General features: G+C 36.5%; 1 protein-coding gene across 1 annotated transcript in view; it reads left to right on the top strand.

Moving 5' to 3' along the window:
• The window catches only part of LOC129282888 (transcriptional enhancer factor TEF-1-like), a 64,373-nt gene extending 46,059 nt beyond the window's left edge, over positions 1–18,314 (top strand). The window contains exons 6-13 of the mRNA XM_064114741.1: positions 1,718–1,761; positions 2,695–2,857; positions 3,438–3,500; positions 4,062–4,169; positions 4,480–4,538; positions 5,038–5,119; positions 6,627–6,779; positions 7,564–18,314. Of these exons, the coding sequence (XP_063970811.1) occupies positions 1,718–1,761; positions 2,695–2,857; positions 3,438–3,500; positions 4,062–4,169; positions 4,480–4,538; positions 5,038–5,119; positions 6,627–6,779; positions 7,564–7,677 (786 nt within the window). The 3' untranslated portion in view covers positions 7,678–18,314. The remainder of the gene's footprint in view (positions 1–1,717; positions 1,762–2,694; positions 2,858–3,437; positions 3,501–4,061; positions 4,170–4,479; positions 4,539–5,037; positions 5,120–6,626; positions 6,780–7,563) is intronic.
• The last annotated feature ends 1,982 nt before the right edge of the window (positions 18,315–20,296 follow it).

Raw genomic sequence — 20,296 nt, 5'->3', positions numbered from 1 at the left:
CTATAAACATGAACAAGGTTGGGGGATGTGGGTCTGAAAAAAAAGGGAATTTATATGGGGGCTATTTCTACTATCTTTATTTATCCAATCTATGTCTTTTTTAGAGAGGGAGTTAGAAGAAAGTGGCAAAGCACTTTTGCATACCCCCAAAAATTTCTTTTTAACTAACTTTTTTTCGTTTAGGAGGAAGATAGATATTTGAAGGGAGGTTGGGGGTGGGGTCATGGGAAAAAAAAAATTATTTGGGGGCTATTACTCTATTATCGAGCTTATCTGCATCGTTTTTAGGGAGGGTGCAATGTGGTAGACTAACATGTGATCAAGCATTTTTGCATGCCAACCCATCTTTACTGCATCATGATCAAACGTCAAATAACAGAAAGTGCAACTCTGCCAAGAAGCCTCGGAATAACTTGCACTTTTCCAACCTCTGTTTGCAACATGCCGTTTATATCCTGAACCCCGTCTCCTTTCCTCACATCACACTTTGGAGAGGAATCGTACAAAGAAACCCACACCTCCCGGTAACCCCGTGACACAAAGGCGAGCAATTGATTGCAGAACAAAGTTTTACAACTGATTGCATTGGCCACAATGTGCAATCAAACATAAAAATCAATTGGATGATCAGTCATTAAGATTTGTGTAACCGGGCCCAGGATTCTAAACGCAGACATTTCTGGTAGACTCCCTGTGGGGTATCATCGGGGTTGCACTTCTTGCAGGAGGAACGTTGTATCCTCGGGACCAGCGGAGACGGCAGGTGCGATGGGGGTCTCCTATGGCGGCACCCTGGGCTCGCTAGGATTAAGAGACCAGACGGATCGCCAGAGGGGGCGCCTCCACGTACCCCTCGTAATCCTCGGGAGGGTCCCGGCCATGAGTCACGGCCGACGATGTTGCCTATCTCCTTCAAGGTAGCCGTCTTCCTGCAGACCTTGAGACTTGCCGTTGGCGCGTTAACCCTTCCACAACTGCACCCTGATCGGCTTCACTGGGGTAGATGGGATCATGGTAGTGTCGGGGTTAAGGGAGGACGCATCGCCGAGCGCAGGTGTGAAGGAAACCGGGCGAATTGGAAACAGATTCCTGTTTAGGTGTTGATTCCGTCTTCACACATTCTGGCGATTCTTTCGATGTTGATGGATGCTTATGGCCCCCGGTGTATGTCTGATTTTATTATCGAAATGAGAATGAAGAATTAGGTGTTTGGTTTATCAAAAGGGAATAAGTGATAGTCGAACGCAGGAATTTGAAGTGATTCATTGGTGTATCTATGTCAGATAGTTGCTTTGGGAAGGAATGTCTGCATATTATTGCTTTTTAGTAACAACTTTTGTAAAATGTTTACAAGTGTGAAGAGGTTTACAGTACATGTAGAAGTAAACAAATTCAAAATAAAAATAAATAAATAAAATAAACCCATCATGCTGTAGGTGTATCAAAAGAAAGTAGCATTCAATGTACAACAGTTCACAAAAAATTCTCTACAATAAAATATTGGCTTTTGCTCTTTTCCCAATGTAAAGGTGAATTTGAGATAGCATTTTTATAATCACTTCATGATTAGCTGGTATTGAAAAAGCCACTATCACCCAAATTGGGGGGAAGAGATATATTTATACATGTATCTGTCTAAACTGTTTTAGTTTTCTTATTGTTTGTGTTTGAGTTGTAAGTTTCAAATATGTTTTTTCATCTTATATATTTCATACAGCAATTATGGCAGCCCGGGCTAACACAAGCGGGGCCATCACATGAGTAAGTATACATGGGACTGAACAAAATTAAACAAGACTTTTGCATTGTAGTTGTCATCAGGGGAAATACTATATTGATAAAGGTATAACTTTTCCTTCTGATCATTTTAATTAGATTTTATAAAGCAATTTGTTGATTGGGGGAGATCATTACTTTTATAAGTTTCGCTCAAGATGTTAAAACAAAGAGAAATATTAGGTTAGTAGTGTAATTACATTTTAACATTTAGCATCAACACAAACAAAGAATTGAAAGAAAAAAAGGAGTCCTCAAAAGTGAGGGGATCAAACTAATTTGTATTTTTAGGGCTCTTATGACATTATTTAGACAAATTGGCCCCTACCCTGAAGTCGGGTTTAATTTAGACCATGGTCTAACTCTGTGCTAAAATTATGGGGAGCCAAAAATTAAAAAATTCTGTTTGTATTGTATATTTCTTATGTTTACTATTTTGTTTCCTTTTGCTTTCATAATGAAGAAAAATACTTAAAAATACTTCAGTTATCATTCCTAGACAATTATGAACAATTTGAGTGTCATATGAGTTAATAATTGGATGTGTACTATTAGGGATTTGTGCCCCAATTGGCTCTCCATAGTTAAACCACAACTTTAAACTAGGGTTTAATTTAAACCCGAGTTCAGAATATGGGCCATTGCCTCTTGCCCCCATCTAACTGTTTCTTGTTTCCTACTTATGTAGTTGTGACAATAGTGATGTAAAGGCTATCGATTGATATCATTTTCTCTTTTCTTTTTTATTTATCTCTCTCTCGATCCCCCTCTCTTTTTTTACTCTCTCCCTTTCCCTCTCCTCTGCCCTGTCCCAACTCTACCAACCATTCTCTCACCCTCTCTCTTTTCCTCTCTTTCCCCCTCTTCCATCCTCTCTCCGTCTCTCCCTTCCTCTCTCCCCTTCTTCCCCCCTCACAGTATCAAGCCATTCACATCAGCCCAGCCTTACCCACCAACGGCGACGACGGTCAGTGAGTACGCCTCGGTCACGCCGGCATGGGAAGGGAGGTCGATCGGTATGAGGAAGTTACGGCTCGTTGAGTTCCAGGCCTTCATCGAAAGAACGAGAGAACCAGACAGCGTAAGTACTTCAAAACTAATTAAAATATCAAATTTAGTCAATGTTAAGATAATTTAAACCATTATGCTAACGTGAGATAGAATTTGGGAAGGATCTCAAAAGTTATGATTGTTGATTGAGTTCCAGTCCTTTGTTGGCAGAACGATAGAACCCGACAGTGTAAGTTCTCCATTCAATCTGTCTTCAAAACAATTGAAACATCATATCTGGGACTACTGCTTTTTCATATTATTACAGTTTTGACTAGTATGTTGATGTGAAATATAATTGGAGAAAAAAAAATATCCCAGAGTGATTGTTGAATTGAGTTCCAAGCCTTCATTCAAAGAATGAGAGAACCTGATTTGGTCAGTTTTCAATTCATTCTATCTTCAATACCAATTGAATTTTTAAATCATGGCTGCTGCATTACGACAATTTTAACATACTAATGTGCAATAGCTTTCACATTCTTTTCATATTTTTGAGAGGGAATTCATATTCCCCCTCGAAAACATGAAAAGAATTGTAAATCTCACATTTGTTTTTGCCTCTCTAATTCAATTGAATGTTTTCTCTCTCATGTTTTTTTTTCTTACAGTATAACAAACATTTTTTTGTTCATCTTGGTCCAAACGTCAGCTTCTACGATCCTCTCTTAGAGGTAAGTTCATGGATCCGGTTTCATTAATCCCTGCTATCAATGTCAAGTTACCAGCTACTGTCATATGAGAGAAAAAGGAAAATTTATACAATTAACTAGAATAAATTCAATTTCTAATAAAAGCCAAGTCAAGCCCCCCCCCCAAAAAAAAAGGAAATTACAGTAAAAAATAATAAAAGAAAATTGCATTGAATAAGATAAGGTGACATTCAAAGTTTCAGTATTATAAAGTATTGTATCATTTTGCAAAATTTATATCAAACAGAAGGGCTAATCTTGTTATGATTTCTTTTCCTTCATGTATGAAATGTCAAGTATTCAGTGTTTTCATTGATAGATGTAAATAATCTCTCCATTTTACTGAAATTGACTTATGGAAACAAAAATCATTTTATTCAATTGACATGCACTCATTTTTATTCTTACAGCAGAGATGAAACTATTGATTTCAATTATAGGCTAAGATAGATTCCAACTAAAACATGTAATAGATTATAGAATTTTAAAGAGATGTTTAATTTTCTATTTCTCATCCTTTTTGTGTCCCCATTCGTGGTACAGGCGGTCGATGTAAGGCAAATATACGACAAGTTTCCAGAGAAGAAAGGCGGGCTCAAAGATCTCTATGAGAAGGGGCCGTCAGAAGCTTTCTTCCTCGTCAAATTCTGGGTAAGTGCCCCTCCCCCCTTCCCCAAACCCTAAACAAACCCACCACCATCCCCTAAGATAAAAAATGTATAAATGATTCATACACAACTGAAATATACAACAAAAACAAAGAAAAGGAAACTTATCAATAAAACAAAGGTTTCCTCAAATTTCTGGGTGACTACCCCTCCCCCTGCCCCCTCTCCCCCAAATCCTTAACAAATCCACCCCATCTTCCCCAAGAAAAGAAGATATTGTATACCAGCTATTTCATATTTCAATAGATACCATTTCTAGACTGAAAATTTGTATTTTGTTTTCTCATTTGTAGGCGGACCTCAATACGAATATGTCAGATGAAACAGATGTCTTCTATGGTGTGACGAGCCAGTAAGTACATCCTGGATCAACTTTCTATTATAAAGAACTTCTGTAATTCTGTAGTGAAAATGGAAAAAAAAAATAAAGTCATCAGAAATTGCTCAATTTTTATTTGCATGAATTTCAATGTTCATTTTAGAAAATATTGTTACTTCACAGTGAGTATAGAGACTAAAAATAACCCTCAGTTTTCTTTAGTTTTAATTGGCTAAACTGTTACTATGAACACTTTTAGATAAAAAACAAACTTTGTTAGATAAAACATCCAAAAAATTATTTCATAATGTACTCCCCAGGGGAGCATTTCATTGTTATTTTTTGTCTATCAAGTTGTCATATCAGACAAATTGCTTTGATTTTGATCGGGTGAAGAGGACTCTTACTCTGGTAATTGTTGGATAAAATGTCTGAAAGGGCCTTTCATAAAACGCTGTCATTGTCTCGATTAATCACATTTCAACATTATTACCATATTTATCTCATGTTTCTTTTTTTTTTGTCCCTGCAGTTACGAAAGTGAAGAAAAGATGACAATCACCTGCTCAACCAAAGTCTGCTCATTTGGCAAACAAGTCGTAGAAAAAGTCGAGGTAAGGCAGAGTCAAACGTATGCATGCTCTGAATACAGGGGCACATCAAAGAGGGGCTAGGGGCATCAAGTGCCCCATCAACAATTTTCAGGTGGAGGGGGGGGGGGGCGGGGCAAGAAAAGGCTAAAAGTTAGTTCAGATCTTCAGCTTCAGAAGTTAAAAGGAACATGATTTTAGCGATTTAAGCTTGCCCTGGCAGTAAATGTGTGAAGAGGGTGCAGTGTCGGCACTTGCCCATTTGTCATATTCATGTTGTAATGGGGCTCAATTTCTGTGCTAGTCCCAGCGCTGTTTTTCCTTGATACGTGGAAGAGGACAATAGAGGAGGAGTGTAGGAGGGTTGGATACACTGAATTGGGCAAAGTGGAGGGAGGGGTAAGGATGATTGCTGCAAGTGTGAGGTGGATACAGCCACCCCCATTCATGGGGACAAAACCAGATTTTAAACTTTGGGTTGATGATGATTACAGAATTATTTAAATGTTCATGCCATACTGCCAAACCTTTCAAGCAAGTCCTTGGGAGAATTGTAAAAATCAAGTCATTTTTATAGCATGAAAAATTATTTTTATGTTGAACACTGCCATCAAATTCTGTGGTCATATTGACAAAGGGCTTGGTCATCTCTTGAGTGAATTCGGCTCTATGGACATAACGTGATGGATTTAGTCAATCTGGGGTCTGTGTCCAATTATGCAACAGTTACACCATTGAAACCGACTCTGAACCGACTGATGATATGTCATTGGTAATAATGTAAGAGCTTTGATCGATCTGGAATCGAGTTTGCCGATGTGACTGTAACTTGGACATAACAGTAATCAAGCTTAGAAATTGAAAGTTGGCGGCTCAGGTGGGTGTTTCATAAAGCTGTTAGTAAGTTAAGAGCGACTTTGAGAACGACTGGTGATCATTTCTTACACGCTAAATAATCAAGGAGCATTTAATGGTGAATATCATTTACCACAAGAAAGGATCACCAGTTGTTCTTAAAGTCACTTTTAATTTACAAACAACTTTACGAAACAGCCCCCTGGTATAGAGTCAAAGATGGTATATTTGAAAGAATTGAGTACACTTTTTTTGTAATGGAAGTAGTTTTTCCCTTTTTTTATGAGGATTCGTTCTGTTCAATGTTTGTTTGTTGGAAAAGTAATGATTATTTTTGTTCCTAGGTATGGAAATAGTGAGGCTTTATGGAATCATTTTTTTCTAAAGACATTGACAACCATTGTTATGAACAGATATACATAATTTTCTTGCTTTGTGCGGGGAAATACGGGATTGTTGAAAAAACGCAGTTGAGGGTTTATGGAAACTTTCTCTGAAATTAAATATCCCTGGTGATAATAGTACTGATAATAATAATAACTAGCAATGTATGTATGATGATTGTTAATAGATGAACAAAACTTTTTTAGAATGTGCGGGAGATTTGGGGTTGGGTTCAAAGTCTGCCTGTGCTTTCCCTTGACCAAAGCTCTTTTCTGACCTTTTGACCTTTCAGACGGAGTACGGGAGGTACGAGAACGGTCACTTCATCTACGAGATTTCGCGGTCGCCGATGTGTGAATACATGATCAACTTCATCCACAAACTCAAACATCTCCCCGAGAAGTACATGATGAATAGTGTACTCGAGAATTTCACAATACTACAAGTAAGAAACTGTTTCTTATTCTGGTTTAAAGGTTTTAAATGAAAAATAAAGGGTATGAATTATTGTTGATTGCCAAATTAAATATTCTGATTCAATAATAATAATTGTTATAGGTGAAAGTTTTATGGTGGTTTGATTTTTGTGAATTTTATGTATCCAATAGCCCCCCCCCCCACTTCAGTTCCGAAAAGTGTTCTCCCAGCGGGCCCTGCTATTATTATTACCCGGCTAAGCTAGGCTACCGATTCAGGTGCACACAGCTTTTTGAGGAATTATTTCCTGTCGGTACCCATTTACCTCACCTGGGTTGAGCGCAGCACAGTGTGTATAAATTTCTTGCTGAAGGAAAACACGCCACGGCTAGGATTCGAACCCACGATCCTCTGTTTGAAAGGCGAGAGTCAAAACCACTAGACCACGACGCACCCACTAATCCTTCCTTAACCCTCATTATACCTCACTATAGTTTTAACAGTCAACCTTGATAAAATATTCATGTAAAAAAAAATTAACCTTAAACTCAACATATACTCACGTCAAAAGGATTTTCTGATAGTTGTAATGATTTGAATATATTAGCATTGTCCTGTGTCATTGATAAGCATACATGTTACATCAAATTTTTTGTATGAAGATTGTGGATCGACAGCTATATATTTTACTTAAGCTGTTGTTATAAAAGATAAGTGAGATTCTTAATAGGGATATCTGTTTCATCTTTGAGTTGCGGTATTGTCTGCCATGAAAATGAAAATATATTCTCTTTCTCTTCATCCCTTTACAGGTTGTCACGAACAGAGACACGCATGAGACGTTACTATGCATTGCCTTTGTCTTTGAAGTGTGTACTAGTGAACATGGTCCACAACATCACATTTACAGACTTGTCAAAGACTAGCACATTTTTTATTGCATAAAGACTTGGGAGAAGACTATAGCTTTTTACTTACGTTTCCCACCTGTGTGCAAAGAACTGCCAATTCTTTGATCGTTCTCTTCTCGTATTTTTTAATCGTCTTTTCAACGTTTTTTATCGCTGCTGGGGAGAGATTTGATCTCAAAGATTTTGTATCGTTTCTTGTCAAGATTTATATGGATTATGGGCAAAGCAAGAGCTACAAGCAAGGTGTCATGGAATTTCAATAAAGTTCATTGGGAAGGAAACGTCATTGTAAACGTCAAATGGGAGTGACCTCTGCATGGTTCTTTCAACCCTACTTTAAGTGATTCACGGATGAATGTGCTCTTAGCCAATCAGATGGAAGGATTTCAGTAGCCTGTAACAATAGTCACTGACCATTTGTTTCATGACATGCACCTCTGGACAGCTCATGAGAAGGAATTAAATGCCGAACTAAACGTCCAAGCAGTAACATTTTGGCACTGTTCCCTCTATGCTGCTGTGTTCGCACCCACAGAGTGATGGATTCAAACGTCAGGTGAAACGTTCAAAGAGTTCACTCTACGACAGCTCGACTTCCTCCTCGAAGGCTTTCTGACATAGCTAATTCTAAAGGCTTCGTTTCTTTGCGACACCCATTGCCAACTTATATCTTCAAGCGCTTCACAGATGCACCTATGCACTGTCAGATCCAAGTTCTGGAGACATCTTTGTTTCTCTGCGACACTCCATGAAGCCCCTCTATAGAGACCCACCTTTGCGCAATCAGACCAAGTTCTGGAGACATCTTTGTTTCTCTGCGACACTCCATGAAGCATCCCCCTCTATACAGACACACCTTTGCGCAGTCAGACCAAGTTCTGGAGACATCTTTGTTTCTCTGCGACACTCCATGAAGCATACCCCTCTATACAGACACACCTTTGCGCAGTCGGACTCAAGTTCTCAGTCCATCCGGTGACACCTGTGAAGAATCGGGCCTTTTCACTGTCAAAACAAGTTTTCACAATCACCCTGTACCCCTGTTAGTGCCCTTCTACTTCTACATCACAGCATCCTATGAAGCTATCATCCAAATAGCCATCAAGGCCTTTTATGCCCTTCTACAACCAACCCCTCTTTGGTTAGGACAGGGCTCATGTCATCATTTCCCCAATGACCACTGACGCACCAGAGTATTCAAGTTTTGCATGTTGGAGATGAACGTCTACTACACTGTATTGTGAACTCTTCAAAACGTAGTGGTGGTTTTTATTTATATTATTCAAAATTTTGATGGAATGTGAATCAAGAGATGGTTCATCAATGCAAGGGCATATGTGATAATGTTGAGCCTTAAAACATGTAATTCTACTGTCACAATGCCTTTACGAATACCATCCGAACGGTTTCAGACCAATTTATTGCAGTGTATTGCTATGCATGAAAATTGTTTGTAAGATGATCGTTCAGGTATTTGTGACAGTAGCGTAAACTAAACACTGTATTCTTTGTTCCTCTGGTTGTTCTTTTAGAGATGATTCACAATGTGCTGATCATGAATACCAGCTGGCCCTTGTTTCACAAAACATGATGTTTACTATTGGGGTGTTGCAAGAAACTTTCGATCAATTGCAAATCTATTTGGGTTCCCCAAATCAATCAGTTCTTGGAGTTAATTGTAAATTTGCGTTTGATTGCTAATATGCTTCTTGACACAAGGAGTGGAATCTGGGGCCCGTCCTACAAAGAGTTGCGATTGATCCGATCAATCGCAACTGTGGAAAGCCAGCAACATCAACATCTAGAAGACATGTTTGTTCAAAATATTTTCTAGAAATGTTCATACATTCACTGTTTTTTCTTGACAATTCAGTATGCTTCTCTTTGTTTTTAAAGGACATTGAGCAAATTTCCTGAAGAAAAAATGATGACATGGATTTCCATATGAGATTGATCGGATCAATCGTAACTCTTTGTAAGACGGGGCCCTGATTTGCTACTGCTAAAATTTATCTATCAATTGTAGAATAGCAATATATGCTCGCAATTGATTGCGAGATATTTTCTTGCAACACCCCCCCCCCCCATGATTGCATAATAACACTGAATGGTGTCAGTCCCAACACAAGCTTTGCATCAAGTTGGGTGTTCTGACTGGTGTTTTATTTTGCTCAAGCACCAAAACCAGTGTTCAGGGGCCCGTCTTACATAGAGTTGCGATTGATCCGATCAATCGCAACTATGGACGGCCAGCAAAGTCAACATATAAAATGCATGTTTGTTCAAAAAAAATTCTGGATATAAATGTCTATCCATAAATTCATTGATTTCTTGACAATTTGGTGTGTTCTCCTTTGTTTACAAAGGACATTTTGCAAATTTCCTGTAGAAAAAATTATGACATGGATGGATTTCCATAGAGTTACGATTGATTGGATCAATCATAACTCTTTGTAAGACGGGGCCCAGTGTTCAACTTAGACAACATAAATTTATTTTTGAAATCACTCGATGTCTACAATACACATATTAGGTGAAGAGTTGGTTGTGATTGAAAAGACTAGGACTAATTTGCTCAAAGTCCATACATGTATTCAGCATCTAAGTTACATAAGGTTGTGTCTGTGACACAAAGGGGTTATTTTCATTAAAGGGGTTATTGTGTATTTTCATAACTTACTTCATGAGGAAGTAGGCTATTTTTTAAGATGGACAAAGATAATTGAGAAAGTGTGGTAAAAAGCAGCATTTTATTGAAAAAAACAAACATCAACATCTAGAAATAATCAACCAGACACAGATCCCTGACTCGGGAATTTGCTAGGGCTATTTTTATCATTTTCCAGGGCTTTTTGAGCATTTTCATTTTGCCCCAATCCACTGTATTTTCCCCTGAAAAGGTCATCATTTTGGCTGGTAATCTCAAAAAGTAACCCAGAATACAACACCCCCCCTTGTAATACTCGTCTAACCAAAATTCAAGAAATTTTTCTTGACACGCCCTGGAGAGTTTCGAGATTAATCAGGATTCCTGTCTAGTTTTAAGGCAAATTTGAAGCAAATTTACAAGCATTCGTAATTAGCTCTTTCTTAAACCAAAGCACGTAACGATTGATTTTATAGAAATGAAATGTATTTATTAGCACAAATGATTGTGGTTTCTTTTTCTATTTTCTATATGTCTGTTTCATATCCTGATAATTGTAATTATTAGCGATGAAATTTTACCAAAAAGTATCTGTCTTTTTAGTCCTTATGCAAAGTGCCTAATAAGTGATAATCTACTGTCGACAGTATTATTCTGATTGAGGCATTGTCTTTTTATAGGAAGTAAAATTGATTAGGATTCGTCTTTAAAAGATATTTGTTTTATTTATCCTCTTTTGATATATCTTCGAATGTTAGGAGTCATAGGCCAAGTCCGCCCGAACAACAAGTTGATTTGAATAAATAGTGGAAATTCAAAAAAGCATGATGCTGAATATTTCATCAAAAAGTCCGATCTAAATTGACAAAATTACAATAATGATTATAATAATACTTGCTTTATAGTGCTTAACGCATACTTTATTATGACGCTCACTAAATCATGACACTTTTAAGTTTCTCTTATTTTTACTTACAGTAACATGCAAATACGGGAAGTGATGACATGCATACACAGTATTTTATTGAATTTTCATATTTTTTTTCATGGGGGGGGGGGGGTGATTAGATCTTAAACTTTATATTGACCCATATTAAGTTATATTTATGACGATTCCTTATTTTCAAATTAAGAGTCTACCCATTCTCAAAACACGAGCTATGAATATTCTATTTATTTAAAATTAAAAAAAAAAAAACAGAAAAGAAGTGTTGAGTGTATCTCATTATTGGTTCCCTCACTTGCACAAAACCAGTGTTCTGAAAAAATAAAAACATTGTCAAAATAAGAGAAGCTTTAAATTGTTCACACTTTTTTTAATTTGACATCCGATTCGATGAAATTTTCAGGAGTATGCTCATTTTTATTTCTTTGATAATTCAAATAAACGCTTTTAAAGTGGGCTTGGTCTCAAAAGTGATAGATATTAAAGGGGTTTGTTCAGATATGGTTCAACAGAGCTCAGCAACAAGCGTCAGCTACATGGTTTCATTCAAACATGGTAGTAGTAACACAAATTTCCTCTGATGACATATTCAGTGACGTGTTGTACACTCCATGGAATTGGGAATATAAGGGCGATTTTTCGTCAGAAACAAATCTTCATTACAAAAAAAAACCCTATTGAAAAAATGGTAAGGTACAGAGAGATATGCAATAGGAAAATACTCAGTGCTCATTGGGTGATTTTAAGTTTGGTGTCGACCTTTTGGTGTTGGTGTTAGGTTGATTTTTACATGAGCATAGCACCAAACATAAAATGATGTTGGTCCTGAAAAGTCACTCTCTAGGTGTTGAGCTGTCTGTATCATGATTTGTATTATTTGTGTTAACTCAGAATAGGTTTTGGAGCTAGAAAATGCAATTCAAATTGTGCTTCCAACACCATGCAACACCAACACTGGACTTGAAATCACCCATTATTTATCTAATTTATTTAATTACTCATATCATTGATTAGGATGTAAAGTAATTTGATTATTTGATCAAGTCTTCTTGAATTAGATCTAAAAATTTTTGAAGAAAAAATTATTTATGGTCAATTACATCATGAGTAAATTTTGATTTTGAATTAATCATGTAAAAATCAGCCATATTTTGAAGTCTCTGACACTGAATATTTGATTTCTGATTTAATGAATTTATTTATGAGCTGCAATGAAATGATTATATCTCTATTAGAAGATTGGTTCTTCTCATCTTTAGTGATGTTGTATTTTAACGTGCCTTTAGTGAAAAAAAAAACCATGAATAGTTGCTTGGGTTATAATATGAAAATACCAAGTCCAAAAAGGTGTCATTGTTTATGTCATGTTTCTAAAAAGCTTACACACTATCTTTCGATGAGTGCTGTTATTGAACATTGACCTTTGTGAGGTCAAAGGTCAATTGCCTTGAGTAATCTATTCCCAAAGTATTTTGTATCACTTTTTTTTCTGCCAAAATCCCAGCAAGGACATTGAATAATCAACCAATTCTCCCGGTATGTTTAGATTTTCTTTAAAAAAACACCAATACGACTTGATATGAAAGAATCAATATTGTCTTGCTATTTTTCTTTTGATTTAATCGCCTTATCGATGCCTGTCGCTCTATTTTTTATAATTTTTACATCACAACGCCAAAGCTTTTTTTAAAGTTGTACTTAAACCAAATGACATTGAAATCTCTACTTCAGTTTTGGTCGCTCACTATAACGTGGAGCTTGTACTAAGGGGTGTTTTCTTGGGAACACGACAACACAGTGTCTTTACATTTTTTATCCATTAATCAATCAAAATTGTATAGAGTTACAGAAGTGGCAATTTCTAGATATTCCTACATTTTAAACAATTTTGGCCAGATTGCTTTAGCTCTTTCTTACAGCAAGGTGGTGAAAATGAAGTTTATGTTTTTTGTACAAAGAATACTATTCCATATTTACTATTTATTGTTGTCTGTGTGTATGGTATTTGCAAATGAAAAAGAAAAAGTGCTGTCTTTGTTTGATTTTTTTTGTCATGTAACCACAGATGCCTGTTAAAGGGTGATATTTTTCATTGAATGCCTATCCCATAAAAGAAATACAAAATTAGTGAACAGATGCTTTGCAGAAGCACAAAATGTGCCGTCTAAAAGGAATATTTCTGGAATCAGGATCAGTTTGATCAAGTCCATAAGCTGCTTTAATCCTTTGAGTCTATCCATACTAGTTAAACCGTGCACCAGTTAGGTTATAAGGTTATCAAATATTTCTGAGAAGCGTGACTTAAAAACGTTTTCACTCTGGCATGAATATGAATTAACTGTCATTTTCTACTTCCTTAGGATATGGCCTCCTGTAATCCCCTAATTATTATTTATTTACTGATCTGAAATCGCAGGTGAAATTTTTTGTCTTTTGATGATGATAATAATGATCTCACATCTACATTGAGATGCTTTACCATGGATACTGGTGTTATCCCATCAATTTCAATTCTTTTCTTATGCGAGTTTCGGTGTACATTCTGGTATTTGGTCATTGCTCACAAAAGTTGATGTAAGTTTGTAAAAGCACAAAAGATCGTTCATATAAGCAATTTTCTTGTATGTCCTTTCCCCTAATATTTCTCTTGAGTGGCACAATGTATTTATATCACTCTAAGTATAATACCCATTGATATAAACATAAACTGGATAGAGCCACAAGGTACTCTTTCGAAGTCAACAGAAACATTTACAAGTACTCCAACAGGTCAAGTGTGCACAAAGTTCCACACTTTTTGCTCTTACGTGAGCGTGTTTATGTGTTTGTACGGCTCCATATACTGTTAACTGTGTCACAGAGTTCTACTGTAGCTTCAAGGCTGCGTCTATGTAACTGCGGCAGCATATGAGCTCTATCTATTTTTTTTAAAATATTGATGGTAGTACCTCGTAGTTGTGATCGTCTCCCTTTCACGCCATAGAGGGCGCTAGTCAAGGCAGTCCAGAGCAGAATTATTTAGTGTAATGCGAGAGTAACGCCAACGAAACCAGGCTGGTCAGAATTAATACATCTATTTGAATGGCATATCTTGGAAGGTTTGGAGTTGGATTTGTGAGAGTTACTGTCGCATACCAGGGCTCGACATTAGTTGTGGCCCGGGGCAACCAAATATGAGAGTCGGGCTACCAAAATTCTGTATAAGCCCACATTTGGTGGCCTGGTCGGGCTACCAAAGTCTTTATGAATTGTAATGTTTTTTATTGTTTTAGGGCCACCAAATTTGCTTGGCGAGCCACCAAGAATATGAAATTGATGATTTTGTTGGACTGATCTGATTTTAAGAACGACTAGTGATCCTTTCTTGTGGTAAATGATAATCACCGTTAAATAATCATCGGTGATTATTTAGCACGTACAGAAAGGTTCACCAGTCATTCTTACAGTGGCTCTGAACTTTGAACAGCTTTATGAAATACCCACCAAGCTTAGTTCAGATTGGACATTGATGTATGGAAGCTCCCTTTCCCAAAGCTAACATAGAGGGCCTCCTGATTCCCAATCCCTAACCCAGTGCCATTTTGGAGATGCGGGAATTGGCACTTGCTTAGGGATTAGAAGTAGGAGGTCCTCTGTGTTCGCTTTGGGAAGGAGAGCTTCCATACATCAACGTCCAATCTGGACTATTTCAGGTTCGGTCACAGCCTTGACCAATCAGAGGACTTCCGCTGACGTCACTCTCATTGAACCACTCTAACCTTTGTTAGGACACATTAAAGTGCATGTTAAATCAACCATGTTATTAAAAAAAAACGGTTTATTTACGTATTTGTACACTGCCATCTATGTTGCACCGTATTAGGGTCATATCTGTTTCTTGCTACGACAAACTACTGATGTTTCTTAAAAGTACTCTTATTCAGTCCTGGATATGTTGCAAGGCGCCCTCATTGATAGTAAAAGAATAGGCTCCTCGTTGAATGCCCTTCGGATGATTGCGAAGTGATCTCATATGATGACATCATCACTGTTGCGTAGTGGGGCAAAATACCCAGCAGATGGAGACGTATCAATGTAGTATCTCTATATTGGTATAGACCATTAAAACCTCTAACTGTACTTAGATATACGTACTGACGTGAGCTCATACTATTTTTTAGACATGTCAATATTGTCATTGTGAGGGACTTGATTTTAAAAGAATGTACATTTTTCTTTTCATTTATCATTTCAAACCGCATCGGTGCTAATGCTTCATTTGTTTTCTTAGAAAAGAAAGAAAAGAAATATGACAAAAAAAAATCTTTGTACAGAATGTAAGATATTTTACCAGAGAAACTTTTTACAAAGCTTTTGTAAAGCGAGACTTTATATAATTTTACTTGGGGCTTGTGTAAGAAATGTTGCATATTTTCTGAAATTTGTGTTTTCTTTTTTTTTTTAATATGTGATATTGAGACATTATGTGTTGTGTAGTTTGCATGCATTGACAATGTAATGTCATGAAAGATTATTGTATACCAATTTCATGATTTTTTTTCTTTCTTGTACTTACTGCCCTTATGCTTGCAAGTGTGTTCCTCCTATCACGTTTCTCCAAAACTTTTTTAAGAGGATGATTAATTTATTTTTTATTATTTTTTTTAGTTGATATGTTTATACATGGCATGCACTACAAACTGGGACCAAATTCAGTATACAACTTACAGAAGCTTTTTTTTTTTCTTCATATAGGCTATGGGGGTGTTTCATGAAACAAATGGTGATATTCGCTGACAAATTAGCTCTCGGCCAATGAGATACCAGGATTTCAGTAGCTTATAACAAATTCACTAACTACTGTATTTGTTTCATGAAAAACTCCCCTGAGTTGTGTTCATACTTTATTTTTAATGTACACTTCGTGGTAAGGCATGAAAAAGGTTTGATGAAAAAAAAATGCGTACAGTACCCAATTGTAAATGTTTATTGTTGACATAATCCTCTTTTAGCTATTGGAATTCTGTTCCTGTTTGATAAATAAGGAACTTTACTATTTGGGGGTAAAAAAAAAAACATGCTTATGTACCACACACTCTATAATTATTGCTACACTGAATTTAAATTCAAGAGATAACGATTTCTCACAAAATGATTATTTTCTTGCCTCACAATGTGCCAGAATTGAAAATGCCTTCAGTCGGATGTACAAGGAGCACTTTCCTGAATCAGATGTTTTAAATACAGGTGAAACACATTACAAAGCATGTTATATCGTATTTGCCGAAATAATGATTTTACATAAATGCGTTATTGACAGATATGACATTTTTTGGTCACATCGTGGCATGCAGAGATTGGGGTGTTTCACAAAGATTTAAGGGTGACTTAGAATCGCACTTAAATTCCCAGTTGTGTGTCAAATCAAAGACATCACTGCATTGGTTGAAGAAGAATAATAATAATATGGACCATTTTATATAGCGCAGCTACTATATTAATATACTTTACTGTGCTTAATAATTGGTATCATAATTATTATTACATGAGCCGCCATACAGGCGCTCAAGCATTTGAGGAATTTTTTCCTACCTGTTACCCATTCACCTCACCTGGGTCGAGTGCAGCACAATTATGGTAAATATCTTGCTGAAGGAAAACATGAGTATTAATCAGTATTGCGTGTTGGATATGTGCGCGTCAGCACTTAGCAACGAAACCTTAGGAACAAGTGTGCTTGTGTGGAAAATCAGAGAATAAAATCAAAGAAAGTTTGAGAAATATTGGACAACTAATGAGAAAATTCTGAGTATTTGAATATTACGATCACTAATGCTATAGAGATCCTCCGATTGGCAATGCGACAAAGATTTGTGATGTCACATGTGAACAACTTTTCATTTGATGGACTATAAAATACCCCCAAAATGTCTCTTTTTGCTCTTATGGTTATACAAATCTCTTCATCCTCAATATATTTTCTTTGAAAATATACATTACATGTCCTCTTATAGAAAGAATTCACGATCTACTGATAGATGTGATAAAAGAGGCAGATTATGTGAAATATATAGAAAAGTAATGGGGAAAGTTGTTCAAATGTGACATCACACATCTTTTTCGCATTGCCTATGAGAGGATCTGCATTATAATAATGATCTAAACTTCAAATGCTCATAACTTATTATCTATTCAATTTTTCTCAAACTTTCTTAGATTTTTCTGTTTTTGCACAAGCTATCTTGTTCCAATGGTTTTATTCTCCTTTGAGTCACACTTGACTTGTTTTGTGAAACATCCCCAGGTCTTGTTTCGTCACACTAGGGTGTCAATTTTCTGATGATCTAATGCCTGCGTACAAATGTGAGGGAACATTGTATTTTATCGGTGATGTTAATTATTCTACAGTCATGTGAACTTACTTGTATGTAATTACAAGTAGTCAAAATATACATAATTATAGACATGTATGCGACATGCAAGTTTAAAGTCTTCAAATCAAGAGTTGGCAAATAAAAGCAGAACCCTTTTTTTTTTGCCACTCGGGCAGAGTATTGGTACCCAGAAATTCAGTAATACAGGATAAACAAAGCCTTAATTCAGTTAAACTTGCTATTGCCTTCGAAGCAAAATAATACTGTATCTCAATAGATTTACTTGGCAGAAAAATGATTGAAGATCATCTTTATCTAATCATTTTTGCTTTTTAGTAAAGGTTTTTGTTTGCCGTCCTTTGAAACGAAGATTTACAAAGGTGATATGAACGATTCCTGAATAATCAAGTCAAGTTTTTTTTAATTTAAAGTTGAATTTCAGTTGGAGCACCAAAGTTGAATACAAAAACCTGCCCACATTTTTTCCTTATGCTGAATTAAAATTACTCCGTATTCCTTGGGTCGATTTTTAAAAAGAATTTTAGTGCTTGTATATGAAAAGTGGACATATTTAGATATCTGAGGAAAAAGAGTTAGATTCAGGGTTACAAAAATATGAGTTTTTAAGAAGAGGACAAGGGGTACCAGATTTTAACTGTATTCACTTTTAATTTATGACTGGTACTTGTGTCCCGATCTCTTGTTATATTACCAGACAGATATTGTTGATTGTAAAATTGCCTCGTTTTCCTCAAATTCCACATTTTCAGTTATCTTTTTATTTGATCATCTCCATGATACCAAAGTTTCAAGTTTTTGTTCGAGTCACTCATAGAATTGAGCGATTTTGTGCTTTTTTAGAGGAAAATGTAACTAGATTGTTTCAGAATAGTATGCAAAATCAAACTGCCTCATGAATATTCATAGGGCTATTGAAAATGAATTCAGATATCAGTGTCTTCAAATCTAATTTAAGGAAACTTTTATTTCTGGGAGGGGGAAGAAACATACTCGTAAGTGCCTATAAGAGTTGAGAAAAGACATATTTACTATTGAATTTAAACTTCTCTTTTTTTAACAGATTCTATTTCTATTTATTTTAAGTTGCCCGAATGATGTGTTTTGGGGAGTACTCGAGATGATGGGTTTTGTTTGTTATTGGTGAGTCTCTTGTGTTTTTTGTGATTTTTGTACCATGTAGTGTACAAAAAAAAAGACTGCAAAAGATTATGCTTTTCATTCATCTTTTGTACAAATAAATGAAAAAAGTTTGCAGAAATACACAAAATGAAATGGTCTGGCGTTTGTTGTCTTGTGTATCTTTAAATGGCGCTGTCACATTTCCCGTACGGCGAGTCGAAAATAGCAGTTTTAGCATTTTTTGTACCAGCTACATATAGGTGGTTTGAATAAAACGTCTGTTTTCGACTCAAGTATGGCCGCCGTAGGGGAAATGTGACTGCAGCATCAGGATTACAGTATATCACTCAAAACATACAACCACCTCTCTTGTCCCTGACCCATAATGATAATAATCCTGGATTTCTATAGTTCTTTTTGCCCGGGGGGGGGGGGGGGGGGCAAGTCAAATGTATTGCTGTACACATGTGCGACCAAATTATTTCCAAACACCTAAACAAGTTTTTCTCTGTGTGCAAAATAACCCCCTAAAGTTTTTCACGGGCTTCATTTACACATTTTGGCCCCTAAACAGGTTGTTGCTAGAACATGACCCCTAAACAAGTTTTGTCTCAGGCCTGAACACTTCAGAAACGAGGAGGAAAAAGCCCCCGGGGAAAAAGCTTGGGGAAAAAACATACCCTAAACACGTTTGGCTAGTCTTGATAAAAAAAAAGCTTTGAAAAAAAAACATACGTTTGACCCCGCGATTGACTATTCAAAACCACCTTAAAAAAAATTGGTGTTATTTTTACCCTAAACGAGTGCACGCACAGCCCGCATCCAAAACTGAAAAAACAGTTTTTTTGGTCACACATGACATGTGTACAGCAATATATTTGATTGCCCCCCCTCGAGTCTTTTTGCCAGAGATACGAAGTGTAACACTACATAATAATAATAATGATAATCTATCTAGAAATAATCTATTCTGAGGTGCACTATTACTATTACCCCAGTTTTAGCTAGAATACTACACTGGCTTTAGCTCACACATTGTACCATTTTATCAGCAGCACTCTGTGCATTCAAGGAATTTATCCTCCTGGGTCAAGTGCAGCACAATGTGGATCAATTTCTTGCTGAAGGATATTTTAGACAAGTTGCATGTAATAACCCTTTACAGAGCTGCCAAGTAGTACTGGTTATCAGTACTTATTACTGAAAAATGAATAATAATAATAGTCATTTATATAGCGCTTTATCAATCTACGACTGCTCAAAGTGCTTCACAATTATTATTACCCGGTCACTGGATTCATAGCATTTCCATCAGCCTGTTAGGCGTACACTTGCTAAAGCAACCGCAATGACGGTCGTTTCCTACCGGTACCGGTACTGGTGGTTTCATGCAAATTACCAATTAATAAAGTTTCAAGTTCATGTGTTGTCCTATGGTATTTCTGTGAAAATACTGATTATCTTACCAAAATACTGATTTTCAGCCTTTAAAATACTGGAATGCTCTTGATCAGGTTGTCATCTCTGCGCCCTTAGCACTTTGACTGA

The sequence above is a fragment of the Lytechinus pictus genome, unplaced genomic scaffold (assembly GCF_037042905.1).
Source record: "Lytechinus pictus isolate F3 Inbred unplaced genomic scaffold, Lp3.0 scaffold_20, whole genome shotgun sequence".
Classification (NCBI taxonomy): Eukaryota; Metazoa; Echinodermata; class Echinoidea; order Temnopleuroida; family Toxopneustidae; genus Lytechinus; species Lytechinus pictus.
This window is presented reverse-complemented; position numbering and strand designations above follow the sequence as displayed.